Source organism: Ochotona princeps, chromosome 5 (assembly GCF_030435755.1).
Source record: "Ochotona princeps isolate mOchPri1 chromosome 5, mOchPri1.hap1, whole genome shotgun sequence".
Classification (NCBI taxonomy): domain Eukaryota; kingdom Metazoa; phylum Chordata; class Mammalia; order Lagomorpha; family Ochotonidae; genus Ochotona; species Ochotona princeps.
Window position 1 is genome coordinate 49,820,824 of NC_080836.1, and position 27,916 is coordinate 49,848,739.

The following is a 27,916-nucleotide window of genomic DNA, read 5'->3' on the forward strand; positions in this document are numbered from 1 at the left end:
ATTTATTATGAAACCATTGAAATATTTCTTATTTTTTGCAATAGTTTGCTCTTTTTTCGAGCTTTTTCATTTTCAATAAATACTCATCTAGAGAAAGAGACAGTGGAAGGAGAGCGGTAATTGAAGGGAGTAAGAAAAGCTTTAGAAGAGGGGCTTTTTTGTCATAGTTAAAATGCTACTTGTTTTTCTTTTGTTTTTAATTTTTAATGTTGTAAATATTGTTTATGTAGGTGAAAGTGATTCATGCCCATGTGGATATCCAGTTAGGGTAGGGAGGGTGGAGGTATGGAGGGAAGTAGATGTGTAGAACAAATGTTTCAGTTCTTTTTTTTTTTGTTTCTTGGGGTTTTTTTTTGTTGTTGTTGTTGGCTTTTTGTTTTTTTTGTTTTTTTGTCCTCCTGTGTCTGCTTGGGGGAAGAGGCCACTCCTTGATGTCAAACTGCATCAGGACCCGGGATGGGGGATGGTTATTTGTTATGTCTTAAGAGACCCTGATGTGGGAAAGAGTGTTCTGAGGATATTAGCTAATTTTTTTTTTAATACTTCTGAAAAGTTGTTGGATTCATTGATCCAGGGTTGAGAAAATCTTCCCAAGGTCTGTTGATTGACAAAGTTCACGTTAGTATATCCACAGACCCAAGAACATGCTGCAAAGCTTGGCCAGGAGAATTGTCCAACTGGTTCTGCTTTCTATCCTCTGATGAGGGAGCTGACATCCTCTACTGGCAGAGATGATCTGATTGTCATGTTATCCATGTGTGCTGGACATGGTGTCCACTGCATAGGCATCAACAACTAAGGATGCCCAGTCCCAATACATGCACTCTAAGGTTGGACCACATGTATTATGATTTTCCCTGTGGCTGAAATTGAATCTAGTGATCTAGTTAGGGAGTCACCTTGCCTGGGGTGATCCCCAGTTTGACTCTTGTGAGTGCACCAGCCAGTTTAGGGTCAGGTTCTGATGAGGTCACCTGCACCAGCCAGTGCACATACTGGTGGAAGTAGCTGTCTGGTCAGTTCCACCTGCAACCCAATCTCTCAAAGGAACTGATGGATGCTGTGGCCCAGCTCACCTAAGACCCGGTCCTCATGCAACCAGCAGGTGCTGCAAGCTAGTCAGAGCAACCCACAAAAACTCTCACTGGGCCTGTCCCAAGTTTTGAGTTTTGCATTTACAGTATGTGTTGCAACTTAGCCCAGCCCATCCTGCATCCCATCCATTCATCATGCACACCTGTGGCTTAATCCAGCCCACACATATGCTAAGAGATGCTTGTCCAGCCTGGTCTGCCCCCAGGTCTGGCTTATGTGCTCACTAATGGGAACTGTAATATAGCAGTGGAGTGCTTACAGTACCCCCCCAACCCTGAATCGCCCCTAGACCGAACCCACATGCCAGCTGACGGATCCTGCATCCTGCCCAGACCAGGCTGTCTTCAGTCCCAGCTCCCACGCTCACCAGTGGAAGCAGAAACATGACATGGGAGTCCTTCAAGTTTCACTACCAGGTCTTATTCCAGCCCCGGGTCTTGGCACATGTCACTGGGTACTGCAGCCGAGGCTGACATGGCCCACCCCCACGTTTGCTGGTTGGTGGGTCAGGCTCAGCCCACCTCTAGTTCCAGTTCTTGCTGGTGGGTGCAGCAACCTAGCTCAGACTGGTGCCTATCCCCAGCCCTGGCCCTCATGTGAACTGGCAAATGTTGTGGACCAACCCAATCTGGTCTGCACCCCATCTAGGCTCTCACTAATGCCAGCGTGTACTGCAGACTGGTCCAGTTTAGCCCAGCCCATACAAATGCCAAGGAATGCTGCAGTCCTGCCAGGTCTGGCCTGTCCCTAGCCATGGCTCTTGTGCGTATCAATGGGAGCTGTAGTCTAGCAGGGGAGGTTACCAAGATCCCTTACCATGTCCGCTCCCAGTCCTGGCATTTACTGGCAGGTACTGCAACCTAGCCCAACTGGCCATATCCATTTTTGTTTTTGCCAGTGGGTGCTGTAGGCTAACCCAACCTGGCCCACTCGAAGACCCAGCTCTCATGTCACCCAGTGGTGCCCCAGCCTCACCCAACCTAACCTGCATCAATTCTGGCTCCTATGGTGCCAGCTGGTACTGGAGCCTGGCCTTATCTAGCCTGCCCCTAGATGTAGCCTATAGGCATGCCATTAGGTACTAAGCTTGGTCTTCCCTCAGCCTCAGCTTTCACATTCATCAGTGGAAGCTGCAGCCTAGCAGGTGAGTGTCCAAATTTCCACTACCAGGCCCATTCCGATTTCCAGATCTGTGTGCTGGCAGGTGCTTTGACCTAGCCTGGCATGACCCACCCACAGTCTCAGCTCTTCTCTGCGTGTGTTACAGCCTAACCCAGTCTGGCAAGACCCTCAGTCTGTACTACTGCCCGACCTGGCCCACTAACATGCCAATGAGTGCTGCAGGCCTTGTGGGCCCATGCCTGCCATGGCTCTTGTGCTTCCCAGTAGGCACTGCTGCCTATCAGGGAAATTAGATGCTATTTGTGATGCCCACATCTTATTTATCAGGGTGCCTGGATACAAATCCTGACTTTGCTTCTGATGTAACATCCCTGCCAATGTACATCCTTGGAAGCAGCTATTTAGTGGCTGAAGCTCTCTCTCTTGCTTTTAGACAAAAACAAAAACTTTGAGGGAATAAATTTTCACTTCATGCACTGTTTAGATTCAAAAGCATCCTGTACTTTTTTCTTTTAAGATTTGTTTATTTATATTTGTTTTTTTGTTGTTGTTAAATTTTTTTTATTGATTACATTGCATTATGTGACACAGTTTTATAGGCACTGGAATTCCCCCCACCCCTCCCCAGCCCCCCCCCCCCATGGTGGAATCCTCAACCTTGTTGCATTACAACAGTTCAAATTCAGATGAGATTCTTTCATTGCAAGCATCTACCAAGCATAAAGTCCAGCATCTTATTGTCCAGATAAGTTCAATGGCTTGTTGGGGAGACCTTCTCTGGTCTGAAGGTAGAGCTGGCAGAGTATCACCCCAATCAATTAAAAGCCCCAACATTACATCAGTAACAATTTATAACGTTATGGAATTAGTTGACATGGTATTGAGTAACTAATATGTTAAAAGATTACTATTCAGCTGTCTCATGTCTATTTTAATTTTAGTATTTAGCAGTTTCTAGCGTTGAGGCATGATTTTGCTGAACCTGGCTGTTTCTCGGGCAGTCTAACTCTATAACTCTAACAAGACATATGTCAACAGTTTAGGTGAACAGTTTTAGGAGGGGTGTGCAGAGAAATCTTCCATACCCCAGTGAGGAGTAACTAATCTTTGTGTCCCACCCAGTGAGTTATAAGTGCATCCCTGCTGACCGTTTCCTGTCAATTTCTAAGCTTTCCTTGTTGTTCTCTGTCTACCTATGCTAGTTTTTTTGTTTATTTGTTTGTTTGTTTCGAGGAGTTTCTGGAGCGATCCTGATGGTCATTACGAGAGAGGGTGGGGACCCAAAATCGGGACCAGGCAAGGACCAGAGAAAGCTCCTCTCCCTAGTCCCGAAGGAAGTTTACTGTTCTTCTGTTTCTGTGGACCGCTCAGTGTTCCTGGTTGTTGTTCCGATGACCTTGGATCCTGCAAGGCAGGATTTGGGCTTCTTCCATCCCATGTGGTAGATCCAAATGGGGGTGGGTGACCTCAAGAGTTCTCGGCCTCCAAAGGCACTCCATTTCCCCATGGTCTCCTAGGCAGTTGGGATGTAGTCCTTGGTGCTCATACTGATAGTCCTTGATGAGGATCTGGAAGTCTTCAGGGTTGGGATACAAGCCTCCTCTTGCCGGCCTGCTCCACTCTGGGTTCCCCCCCTGCTCTGTGCATATGACCTCTTGTTAAGAGGTTGTTAGGATCGCTCCTGATTCCCCCCATATACCTTTGTAGTTTTGCTATTGTCTAATGCTGATTCGAGTGTGTTGTCTATGAGTTACCAGTTATGATCCTGATAGGTTATACTTCCCGTCCTTCCTTGCTTATTTATATTTGAAAGGAAAATTTACTGAGAGGAGAGACAGAGAATGATCTTTCATTATTGGTTCTTTTTCCATTGGCCCCAGTGGCTGGACCTGAGCTGATCTGAAGCCAGGTAGGAGCCTCCTTTGGGCCTCTCACATGGGTGCAGGGGCCCAAGGACCTGTGCCATCCTCTGCTTTCCTAGGCCATAAGCAAAGAGCTGGATGGGAAGTGGAGCAGCCAGGATATGAACCAGCTCCCATATAGAATGCCGGCACTTGCTGGTGGAAAAGTAGTTAATTGAGGTTCTCAGCCTCCTTTACTTTTAAGAAACTTCTTTTACTTAGTGCAGTCAAAGCTAGTATGAGTAATTTTTGCTACTGTCTGAAATGCTAAGAACTTTGCTGTTAGTCTTAGGTGTGTTGTATCTTAAAACTTAAGAAAATGCTGTCATATAATACAAAAACGGAATCTGACAGAAGTAATGGCATTAGGATTACCTTCAAACCTCTATAAATGTGAAAAAATTAAAATGCTGTATTTTTACTGGCCTGGAGAATAGAAATATCAATAGTTGTGGTTAGCAAATGTGAAAGTCATGATACTCTTTTGATTCTTTTTTTCTTTTATAGATTTATTTTTATTGGAAAGTCAGATATACAGAGAGGAGGAGAGACAGAGAGGAAGATCTTCCGTCCAATGGTTCACTCCCCAAGCAGCCACAACGGCTGGAGCTGAGCCGATCCGAAGCCAGGATCCAGGCACTTCCTCCAGGGAGCTGGATGGGAAGTGGAGCTGCCGGGATTACAACCGGCGACCATATGGGATCGCGGGCATGCAAGGCGAGGACTTTAACCGCTACGCTGTGGCGCCTGACCCTACTCTTTTGATTTTTGAAATATCTGTAATACTGTCTCCCCAGCTTACAGGTCACGATTGGCAAGTATATTTTATTTTCTACCATATTCAACAAATAGGTGTTAAACCTAAGTTTGGGATCTAGAGCTTTTGCTATTACAGGTCAATCACTCATTGAATTTTAAAATGTCTATAATCTTCCTTACAGAATTACTCCAAGTAGAACATGCTGTTCTCATCTATGAAGAGTATTAATTTGCTCTATAGTATTTATGCATGTACTTTTCAAAATAGAATTTATTTTTATTAGAAAGATTTATAGAGAGAGACAAAGAGAACAATCTTCCATCTTCTAGTTCACTCCCCAGATAGCCACAGTGGACTGAGCTGAGCCGATCCAAAGTAGGAGCCAGGAGCTCTTTCCAGGTCTCCCACGTGGGTGCAGGGTCCCAAGGCTTTGGGCCGTCTTCAACTGCCTTCCCAGGCCACAAGCAGGGAGCTGGATGAGAAGCAGGTCGGCCAGGATTAGAACCGGCGACCATATGGGATCCTGGAGTGTTCAAGGTGAGGACTTTAGCTGCTAGGCCACACCGCCAGGCCCATACATGTATTTTCAAATAACAGATGTTAATATGCTTATTTCTTCTCGAATATTTAGTAAAGAAGGTGTTGAGTTATGCTTTTCAAATACAGTTATTCACATTTTAAGAAAGAAAATCAGATACTATGTTTAAATCATTAGAATGTCAGTACAATTAGAATGTGTTTGTTTAAGGTACTAGTTTTTCCCATATCTTGGAACAAATTTTTATCTTTACTTAACAAGTGATTATTTTTGTTATATTTTGTTGTCTTTAAGGTCTTTTCTATCTGTTTTCTGCTTATAGAAGTTGTGTGGTTTATATATTCAAAAAGAGATTGAGGTAATAAAAGCTTGCATTTTAAACAACGAACAGTATTATAGACTTACATATTTAAAGAACCTTTTGGTACTAAAAGTGTAGTGTTTAAATGTCTGCCTAAAAGATCAGAACAATAAGTTAGTATAGCTCTTTACGTATAATGTCTCAAATCTTTCTGTTCTGAGATAAGATAATTGCAATTTTAGAAATCTCATAGAAGGGCCCGGCGGCGTGGCCGAGTGGCTAAAGTCCTCACCTTGAACGCCCCAGGATCCCATATGGGCAACGGTTCTAATCCCGGCAGCTCCACTTCCCATCCAGCTCCCTGCTTGTGGCCTGGGAAAGCAGTCGAGGACGGCCCAATGCATTGGGACCCTGCAGCCGCGTGGGAGACCCGGAAGAGGTTCCAGGTTTCCAGCTTCGGATCGGCGGGCACAGGCCCGTTGCGGCTCACTTGGGGAGTGAATCATTGGACGAAAGATCTTCCTCTCTGTCTCTCCTCCTCTCTGTATATCTGACTTTGTAATAAAATAAATAAATCTTTAAAAAAAAAAAAAGAAATCTCATAGAAGGTTCCTAGTGCTCTTTTCTGTCTTTGAGTGATAACTAGTAAGCTGCCTCCCAATGGCTTACTCGCCAAATGCCTGCAACAGCTGTGACTGGCTCAGCCTGATTTCAGGAGCTGGGAACCCAGTGCAGATTTCCCACATGGATGACAGGAGCCCTGGCACTTGAGGCATCACTTCTGCTCAGCATGCTGCATTAGCACGTATCGGTGGTTGGATACAGGTATTAAACCTCAGTGATCTGATTTAGGGTACGCATACTAACTGGCTTCTTAGTTGCTAAGTCAACTTAGCATCCTTCCTGTTATTTTTTTAGTTCCATTCTCCACAAACTTTTTGAAGGCCCTCATAAATAATAATTGTGCTCATGCCACTGTAGTCAAGAAGTTGTGCAGAAAGTTTATGCAGCATCCTATTGTATAACTCTAAGTTAGTGTAACTTACCCTTACCAGTTTCAGCAGTTGGAGGTGTGACCAGAAAGATCATGTTTATTTTGAGCCTTACAGCCAATGCTTGCTCTATCCTTGATCATGCTGGGAGGAAGAAAAGATGTGTAAGATTGAGATCACACAGTTTGGCATCTATTACCCCCGCAGTCCTTCAATGTGCATTTGGTACATGAGTCAGAATGGATTTTATCATGCATCTATACAGTATTGTTCAGGCAGAGCATGTATTTGCAAGTTTGAAGGGCTCTTCAGGAGATTTTTGAATTCAGAACAATCTAAAACTTTGTGGAACATTTGTGGTGCTCATTATCATTCATATTTAAAACCTTGTTTGAGAGATTATACAAAGTTTAAAAGAAAATAAATGTAGAATTTTTTTCTTCTTTTTTAACTACCTGAAAGAAAACATAGAGACTATTGAAGAGCTCTGACTGCCTGGGCCCACCTGTAGATGGTCTTAGTGAGTCTGGACACTCTTCTTGGGCCTTTCTACTTTGCTTTTGTGAGATTTGAGAGTCTGCTTTTTGAAGCTATTTGTATCAGGAAGAACTTTCCAACAAATGCAGACTTGGAACACTAGAGGCTTGTAAGAGCTGCATTCCATGTAGAGGTTCAGTTCAGCAAAGGACTATTACCGGACAGAGAGGAGTCTAGAACATGTACCACTAGAAAATGAAACCACTATCTTGACTATAAAGTACTTCCTGGTTTTTCAGGAGTTGACATGACCTCAGGCTACACTTTCTCCTCAGAGTGTGCTGCAGTTGTTAGAATCTCTTCATCTTGGCCATGGCTCAAGAGTTGAGGACATTGCTGTATTACTGAGTACACAGAAATACAAGAACTGACTTGTGGCAACTTGACAGCAAGTAGGTGATAGGAAACAGATTGTCAGGCAGTACAGCAGGAATAGCACACTACAGGAAACAGCTGGTGACTCTTACATAGACAATTCCCACTTACATGCTTCCTCTTAAAATTTCTCAGCCTTGTGCTCTTAGAAAAGCAACACTCATTCAGTGACAACTATATCTCAGATTTTGAAATTTTATCGTTTCCTGAACTAGTTTTATATAGTAATGGTAACATACTGGAAAGGCAAACATTTTTGCTGTACATTCAACAATTCAGATTACCTCTGACACCAGATATTTGTAGGGTTTTCCCAACACACAAAGCACACAGTTCTGTAGCAGTTACCTCTTAGGCATTCTCCTATTCAATTCTGATTCTGTCCCTCCTACCACCAAATGCTAATTTCAAGCTCCAAATTATTTCACCTGGGCTTTTCACTGACTGTCATTTGGGGTTGTCACAGATTCCTCCATGTGTTTGATTAATTTGCCTAAACAGTCCATAGAATTCAAAGGAATGTTTACTTATATTTGTCTTTTATTTAAAAAGATACTAACAAATGATATAGATAAAAGATGTAAAACATAACGTAAGGCAGAAGAGATGGAATTTCCATGTCCATCCCTCTGTTCATTTATCAAGGAGCTGAAACTCCTTTGGGTTTCAATGGAGATTTTGTTGTGTAGCCATGATAAAAGCATGGACAATTTTCAATAAGTTCGGCAAATATATAAAGTTGGAAAAAACCTATTCTCTGTGTAGGTTTTTTCTGTGTATGTGAGAAATCCTCAACTCTGTCTTATTGGTCAAAATAGGTTACTTAATTCATTTATGGGCATTAGTAACACAGAAACTAGGGGAAAGGTTGAAGTTTCCATTACTTTCCCAGGGGAAAAATAAATACTAGTTTCTGTGGTCGGCCTTGGGATCTAGGATTATGATGGGACATGCCATGTCTTGATGTGATAAGAGCTGCACCAGTGAGCCACAGCTCTTATCAGCCACATGAACAGGAAGCAATTAGGCATTAAATGCAGTGTTTTTGGTTTTTTTTTTTAAGATTTACTTTTTATTGCAATGTCAGATATATATAGAGAGGAGGAGAGACAGAGAGGAAGATCCATCTGATGATTCACTGCCCAAGTGACAGCAACGGCTGGTACTGTGCTGATGTAAAGCCAGGAGCCAAGAACTTTCTCCAGGTCTGCCACGCGGGTACAGGGTCCCAAGGCTTTGGGTGGTCCTCAACTGCTTTGCTAGGCCACAGCAGGGAGCTGGATGAGAAGCGGGGCTGCCAGAATTAGAACCGACGCCCATATGGGATCCGGGCACATTCAAGGCAAGGACCGCGTCAGGCCCTAAATGCAGTTTTAATTTGAAATTCTTTATTTTCTGAGACACAGAGACTTTTCTTCTGCTGGTTCACTGTGCCAGCCCCTGGATAGAACATTCTGCAGCTGTCTTATGAGTCCAGGTAATCTGTAAGCTGTTTTATTTCATTATTGATTCTGTGTCAGGATGATGTATCCCATTTATAAAAATGGAATGTTGGCCCGGCGGCGTGGCCTGACAGCTAAAGTCCTCGCCTTCAACGCCCTGAGATCCCATATGGGCAACAGTTCTAATCCCAGCAGCTCCACTTCCCATCCAGCTCCCTGCTTGTGGCCTGGGAAAGCAGTCGAGGACGGCCCAATGCATTGGGACCCTGCACCCGCGTGGGAGACGCGGAAGAGGTTCCTGGTTCCCGGTATTGGATCGGCGCGAACTGGCCCGTTGCGGCTCACTTGAGGAGTGAATCATCGGACGGAAGATCTTCCTCTCTATCTCTCCTCTCTGTATATCTGACTTTGTAATAAAATAAAATAAATCTTAAAAAAAAAAATGGAGTGTTTACTACTGTTATTTTGTGGGAGTCTTTCTCTCCCTTTAGGTGTACATATATACACACACATACATATCTTCAGTCATTTCCATTTTTGCCTGAACCATTTATCACTATACAATGATCTTCCTTTTTTAATGTTTTTGTTTTAAATTTTATTTGTTAGAAATATGGTTATTGTTGCTTTCTTTTAGGTTCCAATTATGTAGGATATTTTCTTCCAGCTTTTAGTTTGTCTCTGCGTGTTCTTAGAGATAAAGTGAATTTCTTGTAAGAAGCGTATAATTGGGCCCAGCACCGTGGCCTAGTGGCTAAAGTCCTCGCCTTCAACGCCCTGAGATCCCATATGGGCACCGGTTCTAATCCCGGCAGCTCCACTTCCCATCCAGCCCCCTGCTTGTGGCCTGGGAAAGCAGTCGAGGACAGCCCAATGCTTTGGGACCCTACACCCGCGTAGGAGACCCGGAAGAGGTTCCTGGTTCCCGGCTTCGGATCAGCACAGCACCGGCTGTTGCACTCACTTGGGGAGTGAATCATCGGATGGAAGATCTCCCTCTTTGTCTCTCCTCCTCTCTGTATATCTGACTTTGTAATAAAATAAATAAATCTTAAAAAAAAAAGAAGCATATAATTGAGTTTTTTACTCACATGATGACTCTTATGATTTATTTATTTATGAGGCAGGGAGACAGAGATTGCATCTACGGATTCATTCCTATAGTTCCTGCTATAGCTATATGTGGGCAAAGCCCAAGGCAGAAGCTGGGAACACCATTCTGGATTTTCAAGTGGGTGGCACGGGTCCAAGTTCTTGGGCTATCTTCTGCTGCCTTCTAGATACATTAGCTAGGAGCAGAGTGCCTGGGAATTTAACTGGCACTCTGTTATGACACAGCTCTGGCCCCACTCTTTTTAAAATTTAGGATTTAATGATTACATTTAAGGGGATTATTTAGAAGTTCTTATCACTGCATTTTGATTGTGTTTTATCTCAGTTTTATTTTTCTTTTCAATTAGTCTTCATTATTTTTTATTGGAAAGCAGAGTTATTGAGAGGGAGAGACAGAAAGATCTCCGCTGGTTCACTCCTCATGTGGCTGCAACAGCTTAAGTTGAGCCAATCAAAAACCAGGAGCCTGAAGTTTCTTCCAGGTCTGCCACATAAAAGCAGGGTCCCAAGGTTTGGGGCTGTCTTTTACTGCTTTTCCAGGCAACAAGCAGGGAGCTAGATGGGAAGTGGAGCAGCAGAGACACGAACCTGCACCCATGTGGGATCTGCGCAGTTGCAAGGCAAGGAGTTAGCCACTAGGCTACTGTATTGGGTCCTATATTTAGATTCTTGTATTACAGGATATTTACTCTCTTTTGTAGTTAAACGATTTTCTCTGGTAAGGTGTGTTGATTTGATTTTTTGGTAAGTCTATTAGAAATTTTTGTTTTGTGATTATTATAAAACTATCTTTTGGCTATAACCGATTGTTTTTAGGGATAACAGCATGGCATTGATTGCACTGAGGAAATCACAATACTAATGAAGAATATCCTTGCTCTCTATTCCTCCCCACATTGTTATTACTATTTTTTCCTATTTTATTTAAAAAGCAGAAAGAGATCTCTTCCAACTGCTAGTCCATTTGCCAAATGCCCACAGTAGTTGGCGTGGGCCAGACTATACCCAGGAGCTTAGAACTCAGTCCGAGTTTCCCATGTGGATCGCAGGGCCCCAACTTTTTGAGTCATCTTTGCACCACCGTCCAGGTTTACATGTACAGGAACCTGGACTGGAAGTAGAGAAGCCACAGGTTGAGCCAAGCACTACACTGTTATGCACCTGTCCAGTATAGCAACTTAACCTCTGTACCAAATGTCTCCCCTGTATTTTTTTTTTTTTTTTTGGTAAAGATTTATTTATTTTATTACAAAGTCAGATATACAGAGAGGAGGAGAGACAGAGAGGAAGATCTTCTGTCCGATGATTCACTCCCCAGGAACCTCTTCCGGGTCTCCCACGCAGGTGCAGTGTCCCAATGCATTGGGCCATCCTCGACTGCTTTCCCAGGCCACAAGCAGGGAGCTGGATGGGAAGTGGAGCTGCCGGGATTAGAACCGGTGCCCATATGGGATCCCGGGGCGTTCAAGGCGAGGACTTCAGCCGCTAGGCCACGCCACTGGGCCCCAACATAAGCCTTTTTAAAAAGACTTAATTTGTATTTATTTGAAAGGCAGAGTTATAGAGAGGGCAGGAGAGACACACACAGAGAGGGATAAAGAGGGAGATACATAGAGTGAAGGAGGTCTTCCATCCTCTGGTTCACTCCCCAAATGGCCACAGTATTGGCACTGGTCCTTTTGGAACACAGTATCCCCAAGCTGCTTCTGGGTCTGCCATTTGGGTGCAGAAACCCAACTGTTTTCCCAGTTACATTAACAGGGAACTGCGTCAGAAACAAAGTTGCTGGGTCTTGAACCCGTACCCATATGTCACCCATAGCTAACTTGCTGTGCCACAATGCCAGTTGCTTTACTCCATCTGATCCAGCTCCCTGCCTATGCATCTGGGGAGCAGTGACTGATGTCTGATATGCTTGGTTTCTGCTATCTCCCCTGGGAGACTCCTAATCACCTGACCCAACCCCAGCTGTCGCAGCTATTTGAAAGGCAGATTTTCAGAGAGGAGAGAGGAATTTTCCATTTGCTGGTTCACACCTTAGCTGCAATGACCAGAGCTGAGCTGAGCTGATCTGAAGCCATGAGCCCCCTGTCGCTCTCATGCAGGTGCAGGGTCCCAAGGGCTTTGGGCCATTCTCCAGGCCATTAACAGGGAGCTAGATCAAAAGAGGAACAGCTGGGACATGAACCAGCAATCATATGGGAAGTGGCACCACAGGCAGAGAATTAGCTTACTGTGCCACTACACCAGCCCTCACAGATCTTTTTTTTTAAAATAAGTAAATAAATAAGAGTACATTTCAGTTTGTCTATGTAGTTAGTCCTAACCAGTGAATTTTCTGCCTTCTGATAGTAGCATGTTTCATTCAGTTTGAAGAATTCTTTCGGTATCTTTATTATTATTATCTTGAGATGTATGTATTCGAAAGGCAGAGTGACAGAGATTTTCCATCCTCTTGTTTGTTCACTGCCGAAATGGCCACAGTAACTCCTACCTGCACTTGGCCAAAGGCAGGAACTAGGATCTTCAGATGGGTCTTAGCACAGGTGGCAGGGGTCTAAGTATTTGGGCCAGAATTATGTGCTGCCAGGTACATTAGCAGGGAAGCTGAATCAGAAATAAAGCAGCTGGATCTCAAACTGGTTGCTGATATGGGTTGCCAGCAACACAGGCAGTGGCTTGATGCACTAAGCCTCGGTGACCCTCTTGGTATTTCTTTTTTCCTTTTTTTTTTTTATTGATTACATTGCATTATGTGACACAGTTTCATAGGCTCTGGGATTCCCCCATCCCCTCCCCGTGCCTTCCCCCCATAGTGGATTCCTCTACCTTGTTGCATATTGCAGTTCAAATTCAGTTAAGATTCTTTCATTGGAAGCATATACCAAGCATAGAGTCCAGCGTCTCATTGTCCAGATAAATTCATCGGTTTCTTGGGGAGACCATCTCTGGTCTGAAGGTACAGCTGGCAGAGTATCATCCTGATCAATTAAAAGCCCCAACATAACATCCCTCTTAGTATTTCTTCGAAGATCTGATGTTAATAAATTCTGCTTGTCTGACTATATCTTTATCTCCTTTTATATCAAAGATAGTCTTTCTCGGGGCATTATTCCTTGTTCACATGTTTGGTTTTTTTTCTTCAGTGCCTTGAAGTATAAATCCATTCACTCCTGGCCTGTGTGGTTTCTGTTCTTTAGCAGCTTGGAGAATCTTCCAGGCTCTGATCGTAGCTTATCTGTGGTAGACTTGGCTGGAAGAACTGACAGACCACCACCATGCCGAGATTCCACCTCAGTAGCACATGCTATTTGCATCTCAAAGGAAAGGGCTTGAGTTCTTGTCATATTTCCTCACCCTTTAACAGATGTGCAACTGTTGCTATTTTTATTAGTTTCTTTTCCGTATAAGAAATTTATTTCACTTGCATTTGTCTGTTCAGTTCCAAATGCCTGGTCCAGATAGCTTGAAACCTAGAGCGTATTACTTCCATGTGGTACTTACACTATCATCACTGTCCCCTTGAATGGACACTGCAGAAAGCAGGAATTCGAAGCAAGCCTAGACTGAAACAGGCACTTCTGTGTGGGATGGGGGCATTCCAAGTGTTATCTTAACTCTTGCATCAAAACACCTTCCTCTCTGTCATTGATGACTTTCAGTATGTGTGTTATGCTGCTGACTTCTTTCCATATGCCATACTGTTTCTATTGCATGTTTTTCATGATACGGTGCTTTAGAGGGGTATATAGGTTATGGTACAGCAGAACTAACTGACTGTCCCTTTCTCAAAACCTTTCTATGCTGTTCCTTATAAGCTATACTTCTAAATCCGTATACAATTAATAGTGTCCATAAATTGTGCAATGGAAATAATTTTTGATGCTATTTACTTTTTTAAAAAAGATTTATTTATTTTTATTGCAAAGTCAGATATACAGAGATGAAGAGGGACAGAGAGAAAGATCTTCTATCTGATGAGTCATTTCTCAAGTGGCCGCAAAGGCCAGAGCTGTGCCATTGGGAAGCCAGGAGTCCGGAGCCTCTTCCTGGTCTTCCATGTGGATGCAGGGTCCCAGCGCTTTGGGCCGTCCTCAACTGCTTTCCAAGGCCACCAGCAGGGAGCTGGATGGGAAGCGGGGCTGCCAGGATTAGAACCAGCGCCCATATGGGATCCCAGCACATTCAAGGCAAGGACTTCAGCGGCTAGGCTACTGTGCTGGGGGCTGTTTACTTTTTTTTCCTTCTAAAATATATTTTTATTGGAAAGGCAGATGCACAGTACTTTATCCGCTATGCTATCAAGCCGGGCCCTCAAACACCATTTGCTAAACAGTCTATTTTATACTTGATAGTGCCTGACACTTAAGTGTGTTGTATTACTATACAGATAATTATGAATCTTTTTGGCTGCCTGCATATTGTGATATTGTGCTTCACTAAAATGTTTTCTTCAAAATAATGTTAAATGTTTTAATGGTCATTTTAAACTACATTTGGTGATGAAGAGGGAGGGACAGACTTGCCTTCAAAATAAATCAACTGCAATATGTTTAAATTGGAACTGGTGAATAACCTTTTTATTTGTGGGTAAAATATTTTTAATTAAACATTTTTAGCAGGTATTTTTTTGTGTTTATTTGGATTATTTTTATTTTGGTTGTATATATGTAGTGTCGTATCTTCATTTAAAGTTACCCCTATTGTTTATGTACTTAATTTGCCCTTTCAGGTTTCTTTAGAAGCTTTCCACACTCCCCCTTAGTCCTACATACTTCTCAGATTTTTATTTTAGTACAGTATTTATAGTATGTGTCTAAAGGTAGATTTTTTTGCTTTGTATTATCGGCAGTAGTGATTTGGGGTTCAGAATCACAGTCGGATTCAGGAGAAAGAGTGAGTTTTACCCAAAACTAAGTTTATTTACCCTTAAAAAAAAGAATGTAGCATAGAAAAGAGCATACAATGTACAGGCATGATGCCAGGCATCTCATTCCTGATAGGTTTGTGGTCCTGAGGAACGTAAGCAGTTGAAGGATGGAGACTCACTTGGTTAAAAGCCTAGTCAGCTCTTATACCTCAATCCATTCTGCACTGTAGCAGTGTTAGCACCACTAGGATATTCAGATTACTGTATAGTACATCGTAGAAGCATTTGATCTTTTGGATCTGTTTAAAAATCATTTACTTCCTTACAATAGAATTTAAGTTTGAAAATGACTTTTCATAGTGATGCCAAAACATCATGGGCACATGTCTTCCCTTGAATTGTGAATTGTGAATCTACTCTTCAACTAAAGTTAAATTTCCTAATCACCTGAAGAAAACTCAGAGATTAAAATTATCTGTTGATCTTAGTAAGAGAAAAAGCAGGACACTGCAAGAAAAATTTAATCTGAGAGTCTTCATTAATATTTCATAAAATTTAGTTTAGCATGTTATAATTACATTGTGATACTTTTCAAAAAATTGATTGGCTTAATATAGCATCCTGACCCATGATTCTATTTCTGTTCTCCTCCGATCAGATAGCTGGATAAGATGAAGGTCAAATCCTGGATTCAGTGAAAGTCTGCCGAGAAATTTGATTTCCCCTTACAGAGTTTGTTCCCTGGTACCCATGTCCTTTTTGTTTTTATTAAAGCTAAGAAAGAAGAAAAGAAAAGGCGTAAGTCATCATCATCTTCCTCCTCGTCATCCAGTGACTCTGATAGCTCCAGTGATTCCCAGTCCTCTTCTGAGTCTTCTGATTCTGAAAGTGCTTCTGAAGACAAGTCAAAGAAAAGGAAAAAGAAACATCGGAAAAATTCCCGAAAACATAAGAAGGAAAAGAAGAAGCGAAAGAAAAGCAAGAAAAGGTCTTTAGTTTCATAGTACTTGGCTTTCTATTGTGATTCCCCTCTGTTTATACAATAATGTATTGATGTTTTGGTTAATTAAAGTAGTAATATTTTATACCGTGAACTATATCAATCAACATTACATTCAGTCATCTATAAATTAGATTTGGATACATAGATTTCCATTTTTGAAAAAGATTTATTGTATTATTTATATGAAAGGCTGATTTTTACAGAGAGCAGTCTTTTATATGCTGGTTCACTCCCCAAATGGCCACAGTGGTTTTGGCTGAGCTTATCGTGACCCTGGGAGCCCAGAACTTCTTCCCCATCTCCTATGTGTGTACAGGAGCCCAAGACCTTTGGCCATCCTCTGCTGCTTTCTTAGGCCATAAGCGGAGAGCTAGGTCAGAAGCCAGGCATGCAGGACAGGAACCGACACCCACATGCGATGCCAGCGCTTATGCACAGAGGATAAACTTGCTGTGGCCCCATATTTGACCTGGTGGATTTCCATTTTTTTAAGAAAAAGCTTGGATTGTTTTGTGTTCAGTCAATGGATTTTAGTTGTGTATCCTGTGGGGTTAATGAGAATGTAGGAAGCCAATAGTTTTCATTGTTTAATACACTGGGCTCTTTGACTTTATCTCTCTTATATAATGCAAAAGAGTAGAAAACAGATAATGTCGGAATATTCAGTTTCCCTTCCGTTTTGCTCAAAATAATCTGTGGCTAGACTAAAACTTAGTTTTATTTGCCTATTGCTAAAAAAGCAATTATTTTCTTTAATTTTTTTTTTAAAGATTTATTTATTTTATTACAAAGTCAGATATACAGAGAGGAGGAGAGACAGAGAGGAAGATCTTCCATTCGATGATTCACTCCCCAAGTGAGCCGCAACAGGCTGGTGCGCGCCAATCCGAAGCCGGGAACCAGAAACCTCTTCCAGGTCTCCCATGCGGGTGTAGGGTCCCAAAGCACTGGGCCGTCCTCGACTGCTTTCCCAGGCCACAAGCACGGAGCTGGATGGGAAGTGGAGCTGCCGGGATTAGAACCATTGCCCATATGGGATCCTGGGGCGTTCAAGGCGAGGGGTTTAGCCGCTAGGCCACGCCACCAGTCCCTATTTTCTTTAATTTTTAAACTTTACCAGAGTGTTGAGTATAGTCTCATATTTTATTTAGTTTTAAAAATATGTTTGAAAGAATTATAGAGAGAAGAGGAGACAGAGAGAGAAATCCTCCCATCGTTGCTTCACTAGGCCATGCTGAAACCATGAGCTTCATCTGGTTTCCCACATAGTGGCAAAGGTCCAGACACTGTGGTAATCTTCCAATATGTGACTGTTATTGGGGAACTGGATTGGAAGTGGAGCAGCCAAAATACAAACCAGTGTTAATATGAGAACACTAATGTTGCAGTGTAACAGTACCCACCCCCAAGTCTCATATTTTAGAGCCATATTATGGAAAAATATGTATTTTAACCGTGGCTGGTGCTATGGCTCAATAGGTTAAGCCTCTGCCTTTGGCATCAGCATCCCATGTGAGCACCCATTCCAGTCCTGACTCTCTTTCGATCCAGCCCTTTGCTAATATGCCTAGGAAAGCAGAATCCTACATCCTCATGGGAAACATGAGGGAAGCTACAGGTGGATTGAAGTTCTCTTTCCTTTTCTTTTTGTAAATATCTCAAATATAAACAAACGGGCCTGGCGCGATAACATAGTGGTTAAAGTCATGGCCTTGAACGCGCTGGGATCCCATATGGGCGCCAGTTCTAGTCCTGGCTGACCTGCTTTCCATTCAGCTCCCTGCCTGTGGCCTGGGAAAGCAGTAGAGGATGGCCCGAGGCTTTGGGACATTGCACTCGCATGAGAGACCTGGAAGAGCTCCTGGCTCCTGGCTCCTGGCTTCAGACTGGCTCAGCTCCAGCCATTGCGACTGCTTGGGGAGTGAACCATCGGACGGAAGATCTTCCTCTCTGTCTCTCATCCTCTCTGTATATCTGACTGCAATAAAAATAAATCTTTAAAATATATATATATATATATATATATATATATATATATAAACAAACAAATCATAAAATAGAAATATTTGATTTGGAAATTTGGTCAGTTTCTCAGGAATGGAATTAAATTTTGTCCATGCGATCACATATTTAGGAGGGAGAGGGTAATATATATTATCACATAAAATAAAAACCAAAAATTTGTCTTTTGAGTATGTGCATAATAACCAAATATAATTTGTTTTCTGTATTTCTCTTAAGTGCATCTAGTGAGAGTGAGACTGAGAATCTTGAAGTACAGCCTCAATCTACTGTTCGTCCAGAAGAGATCCCTCCTATACCAGAGAACAGATTCCTAATGAGAAAAAGTCCTCCTAAAGTGGATGACAAGGAAAGGAAGAACAGAGAGAGAGAAAGAGAGAGAGAGTGGTATGTATGTTTGTTTCGTAGCATCCTCTGCATGCTTTTATGATAGAAGCTTTTCTCATTGTCATAAATTTTTACTTATTTTTACTTCATGCTTTTGTATAATTTTTTTAGCATGTTGTTAGGAAAACTCCCATTCGGTAACCATATATATATAACTAGAAAGATAAAGGAACTTAAATTACAAGCAGATTCTGAGTAAAATTTACTTTATAAAATAGTAGACAGTATAAATGGGGAAACAACATGTTAGGTGGCACTTCAAATAATTAACAAAGTATTGTGAAGCCAATAAAAACATAGGGTTTGGCTATGTTATCTATATACATTAACGTTAAGCTTTTGAAAAATTTTTAATAGGAAGATATCCTGTTTTCCTTACCAGATTTACAGTGTATGATAATTAAAACTGATATGTTCAGCTACTTTAAAATTTTTGTAGATAAATCCATAGCAATCAACATTCCTGTTGGTTATTTTTAAATAGTTTTAATGATGTACAAAATTTTAAAAATAGTCAAAGTCTTTCTGAGTTATGAACTGTCAGTCCATATGAATGGCAATGTTGTAAACAGTGGCTTAGTACATTATGCCATAATTTCATAATTTCACCCTAAGTTGATTATATTTTTCTGCTAGTAGCAGAAGAGATGTTTCTGAGGAAATAAAGAGAAACTTTTTCAATCATACTAGAGTGAACTTTTGTGAACGTAGTAATTATTACTTCATATCACTATTTGAAAAGATGATTTCCCTTTTATATTATGAACATTTCCTAATTAACACAAGTTTATCTCTGTGATTCACATTACTTAATTTTTCTAGTTCTGTTACCAATGAACAACTGTATAGGATAATAAAGCACTTTGGGATAAGATAGTTTAAAATTGTTCTCCGAACAGCATGTACCCATTCTGAACTTTTCTATGATTTTCTTGAACATTATCAGTTAGCTTCATCTTGGAAAAGAGTACCACAGTGTCCCTTTACCAAGTCATTATGGCCATTTTTCAGCAAGGTCATTCTTCCTCCTGACACATTACAAGACTCCCACTTTGTGCCACTCATTGGCAGTTGAAGAAGTATTACTAGCTATTGAACATTTTGGATTGAGAATTACTGATTAATATTATTTATTTTGAATTTATTTACATTCAATAAATCTGTATTCTCCAGATTCAGTTTTATAAAGTCAATATGTGTTAACTTTCTTTTGGTTCCTTCTAGCAACCTACCAAACTCCCAGCCTGCTTCATATCAGAGACGACTTTTAGTTACTAGGTCTGGCAGAAAAATTAAAGGAAGAGGACCAAGGGTAGGTGATTTTTTTCCTCCCAGAAATTCTAATAATATCGAATTTATCTTCCTTAAGTAAGTAAAAAGTACTTTAGATTTTGTTTTACTGGACAAGGTCCTAAGTTTAGGCTCTTGTTACAGCAAGAGTGGGGAATATCTGATCCCCATAATATGTATAAGACCTAGAAATCATGTGGTCTGGCCCTGCCAGAAAGCCACAGTTGGGACTGAGAATTCCATAAACCTGTAAAAGGCTTGTTGCTAATTTTGTATGACTCGTGAATGATGTTACAAGTATCTAAACAGACCTTACTTAGCATAACAAAGTTTCCCCATTTCTGCTTTATAAAAACATTTATGTATTTAGAACCATGATATATAAATGGATTGATTTTACATGTGAATTATGTAAAAGAAGTTGAAATTTTCTGCCCACTGTCTTGTGTTTTCAGAGCTTTAGAGACTTCACTGTATTTCCTGAGTTACTTCTTCACTTCTTATTCTGCAAGGATTTCACTGTCTTCTTATCCTTGTTATTTTGCTTAAAAATACTGTTTTCATTGTGGTCAGCTCCATATCACAAAATCCAGTGTATCTTTCATAATGTTACAGTTAATCTGCCTGTTTGTAGCGTTCTCTCCTTGTTGCTTTCATCATTTTCTTCTTTAAGCTTTAAGTTGTAGTCCATAGTATCCTATCTGACCATGAAAATATTATAGTACTTCAGGGTTCCAACTCTTCACACTTGTTCCTTGGACAATTCTGATTACTGTTATGGCTAGCTATCCAATACCTTCTGCTGTTCTTGGCACACAAGGCTTATTTGACTGACTGAACACCTTCAGCCTGGCCTATTAGCAGTTGAGCATAAACAGTTTGTCTTCACATCCAATCCTATTTCAGAGACCTGTCTTCTCTGATAGCTCCTACCACCTGTGCAGTTCTTATGCCTAAAGCCCTAGAGTCATTTTAATTCTCCTTAATTCACACTTCATGTATCCCATTCATTCTCAAGTCCTGTCAATTTTATCTCTTAATACTTTGAATTCATGTGTTTCTTTTAAGCTTTATTCTAGCCTTATTAGATCTGTTCACTTTGTCTAATCTATAAATGGCTTCCTAGCTTGTATTTTGCTAATTCTCAAATTTTTTTGAACTAAGATCTGCTTCACAAAGGTAAAAATTATTGAAGACCCACAATAGCTTTATTAGGTTGCATCTGTCAATATTCTTTTTAGAAATTAAGATGAGGAGTAAGATCTTCCTCTCTGTCTCTCCTCTCTCTATATATCTGACTTTGCAATAAAAATAAATAAATCTCTCTTTTTAAAAGATTTATTTATTGCTATTGGAAAGGTGGATATGCAGAGAGAGGAGAGATAGAGAGGAAGATCTTCCATTCGATGGTTCACTCTCCAAGCAGCCACAACAGCCAGAGCTGAGCCAATCAAGCCAAGAGCCAAGAGCTCCTCTGGGTCTCCCACGCAGGTGCAGGGTCCCAAGGCTCTGGGTGCAAGGTCCCAAGGCTTTGCGGCCGTGTTTGACTGCTCTCCCAGGCCACAAGCAGGGAGCTGGATGGAAGCGGGGCTGCTGGGACTAGAACCGGCACCCATATGGGATCCCGGCACATGCAAGGCAAGGACTTTAACCACTACTCTATCAGGCCAGGCCCAAAATAAATAAATCTTTTAAGAAAAAAGATGAGGGGCCCGGTGCGATAGCGTAGTGGTTAAGGTCCTCGCCTTACACGTGCCAGGATCCCATATGGTTGCCGGTTCTAATCCTGTTGGCCCTGCTTCCCAACCAGTTCCCCGCTTGTGGCCTGAGAAAGCAGTCAAGGACAGCCCAAAACCTTGGGACCCTGCACCCGCGTGGGAGACCCGGAAGGGCTCCTGGTTTCGGATTGGCTCAGCTCCAGCCATTGTGGTCACCTGGGGAGTGAACCATCGGATGGAAGATTTTCCTCTCTGTCTCTCCTCCTCTCTATGTATCCACCTTTCCAATAAAAATCTTTAAAAAAAGAAAAGGTGAGGAGTATTTAAAGCACAGGAATATATAGGAACATATTCTAATAGCTATGAGAGCAATAGCATCAAAAACATGTAGTCTCCAAATAATTCCAGTGTGTACTAATGAAAGGGTAAAAGTACAAAAAAAACAAATAATTATTTTTAAATAGTTTGACCTCTTAGGATCACAGTTTGAGAATCACTGAACTAATCCATTTTCTTCCTTTTCTTTTTAAAAGAGTTATTTATTTAAAAGGAAAAGGTACAAAGAGGAAGAGAGACAGATTGTCGATCTGTTGGCTCACTCCCCAAATGACTGCATCTCTCTGGGGCTTGAGCAGGTCACAGTGAGGAACCAGGTGTTTCTTGATTCTCCATGTGGATGCTGGGGCTTAAGCACTTGTGCCATCTTGGCTGCTTTCCAAGGCACACTAATAGGGAGCTGGATCAGCAGTAGATCTTGAACTGCTCCCCTATGGTATGTGGCAGGCAGGCTTTACCCATTATGCCACAACACTGGCCTCTAGTCTTTTTTTTTTTTTAAAGCAGTAACCAAGAAGTACCATTTGAAAATAAAAATCTAGGAGCTGACATTGTGGAATAGTGGAATAGGGTAAAGTTACCACCTGTGATGCCAACATCCCATTTGGGGGCCAGTTCAAGTCCCAGCTGCTCTACTCCCAGTGTAGTCCTGCTAATGCACCTGAGAAAGCAGTGGGAGATGTATTCTGGGGAAGAACTGGAGGAAGTTCCTCCCTGCTGGCTTTGGTCTCACCCAGCTCTGTCTGTTGCAACCATTTGGGAATGAACCAGTGGATGAAAGATCTCTCTTTTCTACTAATGCTATCTTCCAAATAAGTAAATTTAAAAAGAAAATCTGATTATATCCTTCCTTTAACATGTATATTAAGACAAATCCAAAAGCATTAAAACAGCCTACAAGATCTCAGAAAACTTAGTTCAGGTTTGCTTCATTAGTATTGTCAAACATTGTGTTCCTTGGCAATTCTCGGCTTTTGCTACAGTTAATCTGTTCTGTAATAATTTCTGAAACATTCTGATTCTTCTGCCTTACCAATGTTGCTCCTTGCTAATTCATCCTTATCTTCTTCCCCTCTGGGTAACTCAGAAACATTTTTGTGGGCTCCTTTTCTTGGTTTAGCTATTCATACTGCCATAGCAGGTCAGATCTCTTTGCTGTATATTCTGTGAGAATCTCTTCTTACACATTCATTCTGTTTTAGCTGTACCTGTGTTTAATCTCAGTGATTATCTATCCAGGTATGTGTTCTCCTACCACATGGAATACAGTTCCAGGAGAGCAAAGTCAGATATTTCTTGACTCTCTAATGTTCCACAGTATATGGTTAGCCATCTCAAGGACTGAGTAAATTTTAGCTGAATAAATGAGCATTTGCAAATTTACTGTTTTTCTCATGTGGGAAACATCAAACACACACACTCAAAACACATACATGTATTAATTAGAAATTGGCAACTTGAAAGAGTTTTTATACCTTGTATGTATGATTTAGCCAACACTTGGATAAGGCAGGGCTCTTTCATGGTAAAATACGAGTGGCTAAAGTTTCCATGGTTATTTGGAGTCTGTAGTATTACTGCTCAAAATGTTTTATTAATTTTGTATTTGAACATTAAGAAATTTTGAAGGACATAGAAATATCAGTTATTTGGGTCTAGAAGTGTAGACTTTAATATTTTTGTACATTAATTTTTTTCTCTTTTTTATTTTTTTAAGCGTTATCGAACTCCTTCCAGATCCAGATCCAGGGATCGTTTCAGACGTAGTGAGACTCCTCCACATTGGAGGCAAGAGATGCAGAGAGCTCAAAGAATGAGAGTATCAAGTGGTGAAAGATGGATCAAAGGGGATAAGTAAGATTTAAGTATATTACTTCAAATATAGTGATAAGTATATTTTGTCTAGTGTGCATAGTGGCTTTTTAAATCGCCACTTTAATTATATCTGTACTTTTAGACAAATAGATTATTATTTTAATTGAAACAACATTTTTCTTTTACCTAGCAACATTTCTGAAAATATTTTTCCCTTATGTTTTAGGAGTGAGTTGAATGAAATGAAAGAAAATCAAAGAAGCCCAATTAGAGTTAAAGAGAGAAAAGTAGTTGATCACAGGCATGTGTCTGAGAGTCCAAACAGAAAAAATGAAAAGGAAAAGAAAGCTAAAGAGCATAAATCTAACAGCAAAGAGAGAGACGTCAGAAAAAACTCAGAAAAAGATGAAAAGTATAATAAAAATAAAGTGAAGAAAAGGGCGAAATCTAAAAGTAGGAGTAAGAGCAAAGAGAAATCAAAGAGTAAGGAAAGGGAGTCGAAACATAATAGACACGAAGAAAAGAAGGTGAGATCAAGGAGTAAAGACAGAGATCATGAAATTATTAAAGAAAAAGAAAAGCAGTCTGATTCTAAAGGAAAAGATCCAGAAAGGAGTAGAAGCAAAGAGAAGTCTAAACAATTAGAATCCAAGAGTAATGAGCATGATCATAATAAAAATAAGGAAAAAGATAGACGTGCACATTCAAAGAGTAGAGAACGAGATACAACTAAAAGTAAACACAGTTACAATAGCAGGACAAGAGACCGGAGCAGAAGCAAGGACAGGAGCAGAAGAGTGCGATCCAGAAGCCGGGACAGAGACAGAGATCGTAGCAGAAGCAAGGAGTACCATAGATACAGAGAACAGGAGTACAGGAGAAGAGGGAGGTCACGCAGCCGTGAGAGACGAACTACACCTGGAAGATCTAGAAGTAAGGACAGGAGGAGGAGGAGGAGAGACTCCCGGAGTTCAGAGAGAGAAGAAAGTCAAAACAGGAACAGAGAAAAATACAGAAACCAGGAGAGTAAGAGTTCACACAGAAAAGAGAATTTTGAGGGTGAGAAAAGAATGTACCCAAAAAATCGTGATCATAATAGTTCAAATAACAGGGAAAAAAAAGCTGACAGAGATCAAAGTCCGTTCTCAAAAATGAAACAAAGCAGTCAGGACAATGAATTAAAGTCCTCTACGTCAAAAACTAAGGAGGATGACAAGACCAGCTCCTCAACAGAAAAAGAATACCAAAAATCAAAGGGTCAAGAAAATGATCATGTACATGATAAAAATAAAAAATTTGATCATGACTCAAGCCCCGGAACAGATGAAGACAAAAGTGGATGAGTGAGTTCTGTAAACTTACTTCATTTTTTGTCTCAAATTTTAAGTTTTACAGACTTCCTGGCGAATCTACTTCATGTTTTGTTTTCATTGTTTTTTGGGTTGTTTATGTTTGTCCTTTTTTTTTAATGTGGACTTCATTAAGTTGATCTTTTGATAATCTGTACCTGGATAATTTGTACTGCTAAAGTTTTAATAAACTTGAAATGAGAAAAACACTTTGGAGTAATACTGTGTGCTGTGTTAAACTATTTTATGTATGCACTTTTGTGTTGCACCAACCAACCAGTAGCATTCCAATTTCTTTAATCATCTACTTGGAAACAGGCTTAATGATCATTGCAATACATGTTAATAGAAGTTCTTAGTTTTCATGATTAGTAATTTAGAAATCAATAAAAAATCTTGTATGGATTTTTCTGTTTGCATTTATAGTGGAGAGTTGCAGCAATTTCTTTTAATTACACAGGAACAGGATTTTGTTAAGATCTTAAATAATTTTTTTGATTCAACAGTAATTTGTGCTTTAAATAGATATTATGGCGCTTTATACCTTATTCTTCATGGTTTCAGCCTTGCCCACTTCATAGGAATACTTTTCCTGTCTGGTTTTGTTTTACTTAACTGTCATTTAAAATCAAAGTTTGTTTCGTTTTGTTTTTTCATTTGATGGGCTGATTGAGTTTCTGTTGCTATTGTACAGCATTTGACAGGAATTATTCTTTGGGAAAACCAGATTGTAATTCTTAATTCTATGTTGCTTTTGGTTTGAAGAGTTCAAATTATTGCTTTTTGAGAACATAGCTTAACTGCTATTATTATTGCTATCTTCTTAAATGAAAAATACTTTTCTGACTAAAACATACTACTTGTTCAGGTCCTTAAGGTAGACAGATTCGAAAAATTGTTAGTAATTTACACATTAACTTCTAAGATCTCTTGTTTTCGCCCTAACCTATATAATGTTGAGTGGTAAATCTGCATGGTTTTTTGTTTGTTTTGTTTTGTTTTTTCATTTGAAGTGACTTCTATAGCTCATAGTTGTGAGTTCAAATGGCAAGAAAATGCATCTTTTCTATATGTGTACCAAGATAGGCTTTAGCATGTTTATGAATCTAACTTCTTTTTGTTCTACCATTATTGTTAGCTTAATTTTAATTTGGCATGTGTAACATTTCCATATAGAATAGAAAGTTGCAAAATTTGACAAGTTACAAAGTAAACATATCCAAAATCTATTTGAATGTGCATTGTATTTTGCTATTTTTGTGATGTTATTCTGTAATAGCTCTACTAAATAAAACATTGGACATCCAACAGACACAAAACCTGCCTCATTTGAAAGGAATTTTCAAAATTCTGATTGCTGTAGCCTCTTAAGTTTTATACTTTAATACTTGTCAATATAGAAATCAGTCTACTACCATGTAGGCTTCTGGATAAATCAGGAGCCACTCCAGTGCTATTTGTACTGACTGAATAAAGCAATGCTTAACTTGATATTTCCCAATAGATTAATACAACAGTGTTACTTTTGGGTTATAAATTTGGAATATCTGTAAACAAATATCCACAGTGGATTTTTTCCCCTAATGATAAAGCTAGATGTTTATTATAATCCAGGGTGAGTTATTCCTTAGAGGATGAACTGAAACCCATGTTTGTGATAATTTGACTCTTAGTGCCCAAGCTGTATAATCCATTGTGTTGTTTAATCAAAATATTTTGTCTTATGTTCAGTGAATTGCTTTCAAGATCTGTTAAAAAGTTACTCACAATTCAAGAAAGATACAGTCGAAGAAAGGATTTCTAGTAAGTAATACCTACATATATGTTTAAGAACATGGTACGGAAGCATACTTCTGTGTTATCTGATCCCACAGTTTTATCTCATGTTTGGGTAATCAAAGGAGCAACTCCATATTAAGTATTATTTATTGGCCTTCCTCACCCTCCACCCCCCACACACGCACATCCCCTAGCCTTGTTAACTGCTTTTGCAAAAGAGAGGTGGTGAAGGAGTTGAAGTGAGAGAGGACAATCAACTGGATTTTATTGTTAGAATGATAAGGAACCTTAATTGAGCAGCACTAACCTCAACTCTTTCCTTCGCATTGGAATAGTACACAGCTCAAAATGGTCCTTTTCTTTCCTTAATTTTTTAATGTTTATGCCATCTTTAATTTGTACTTTCAACATTGTTTTCCTACGAGTCAGCTATTGAATTTTCCCCACCAAATTAATTTAACTTTCATATCTGAGATTGCATAGTTCACTTCAAAATAACTTTGGCTTAAAATCCTTTAAAAGATGCATGTATGTGTGTTTTGATTGGTGATTAACTGAAAATGTCTTCACTGTGTAGGATTGCCATGTTTATATGAATCACATTTCTGGGATAGCAGTCTACACAGAAATTGGCAATAGAGAAACTAATGTTAAATATGCAGTAGAGAGCCTATTGGATTGTTCTAGAAGATTCTTAAATTACTCTAGTTGTAATTCATAGAGCATTGCCATTTCTTTTAAGTTACTTAACTGATGCCCTCAAAAGTTGCAAATAATTGCTTTCATAAATCTTTTTTTGCGTGTGATTGTAGTATGTGTTGGCATTGCTAATGGCCTTTGATTTTTGTGCTCAATGGAAGATGTACAAAACCAGTAAAGATTTCTTTCTGTTATTAGTAGGCAGACATTGAGTTTATTAATTTGGATAGTGGTGTCAACAGATAATTCAAATGTATTTTCTAGTTAGCATTTAGAGCAAGTCTGTATATCTTTTAGTACTTTATTGTACTTTGGTCCAGATGGCAATAGTTTTCATCATACTGAGAGTTTTATATTAAATTTCTGTAGAAATTTGTTGAGTTTGCCTTCATTAAAAGGTACTTTATGTATGTACCATAAAATTGTTTTAAAGAAAGAAAATAGGTATTTTCTGTCTACCTTTAATTTTGTT

At 40.1% G+C, this 27,916-nt stretch overlaps 1 protein-coding gene across 3 annotated transcripts in view; it reads left to right on the forward strand.

The window, feature by feature from the left end:
• Nucleotides 1-26,285, forward strand: part of PPIG (peptidylprolyl isomerase G) — a 52,821-nt gene extending 26,536 nt beyond the window's left edge. For all 3 annotated transcript variants that reach the window (XM_058664600.1, XM_058664601.1, XM_058664602.1), the window contains exons 9-13: nt 15,821-16,034; nt 18,291-18,458; nt 19,683-19,770; nt 23,520-23,656; nt 23,844-26,285. In XM_058664600.1, the coding sequence (XP_058520583.1) occupies nt 15,821-16,034; nt 18,291-18,458; nt 19,683-19,770; nt 23,520-23,656; nt 23,844-24,960 (1,724 nt within the window). In that variant the 3' untranslated portion in view covers nt 24,961-26,285. The remainder of the gene's footprint in view (nt 1-15,820; nt 16,035-18,290; nt 18,459-19,682; nt 19,771-23,519; nt 23,657-23,843) is intronic.
• The last annotated feature ends 1,631 nt before the right edge of the window (nt 26,286-27,916 follow it).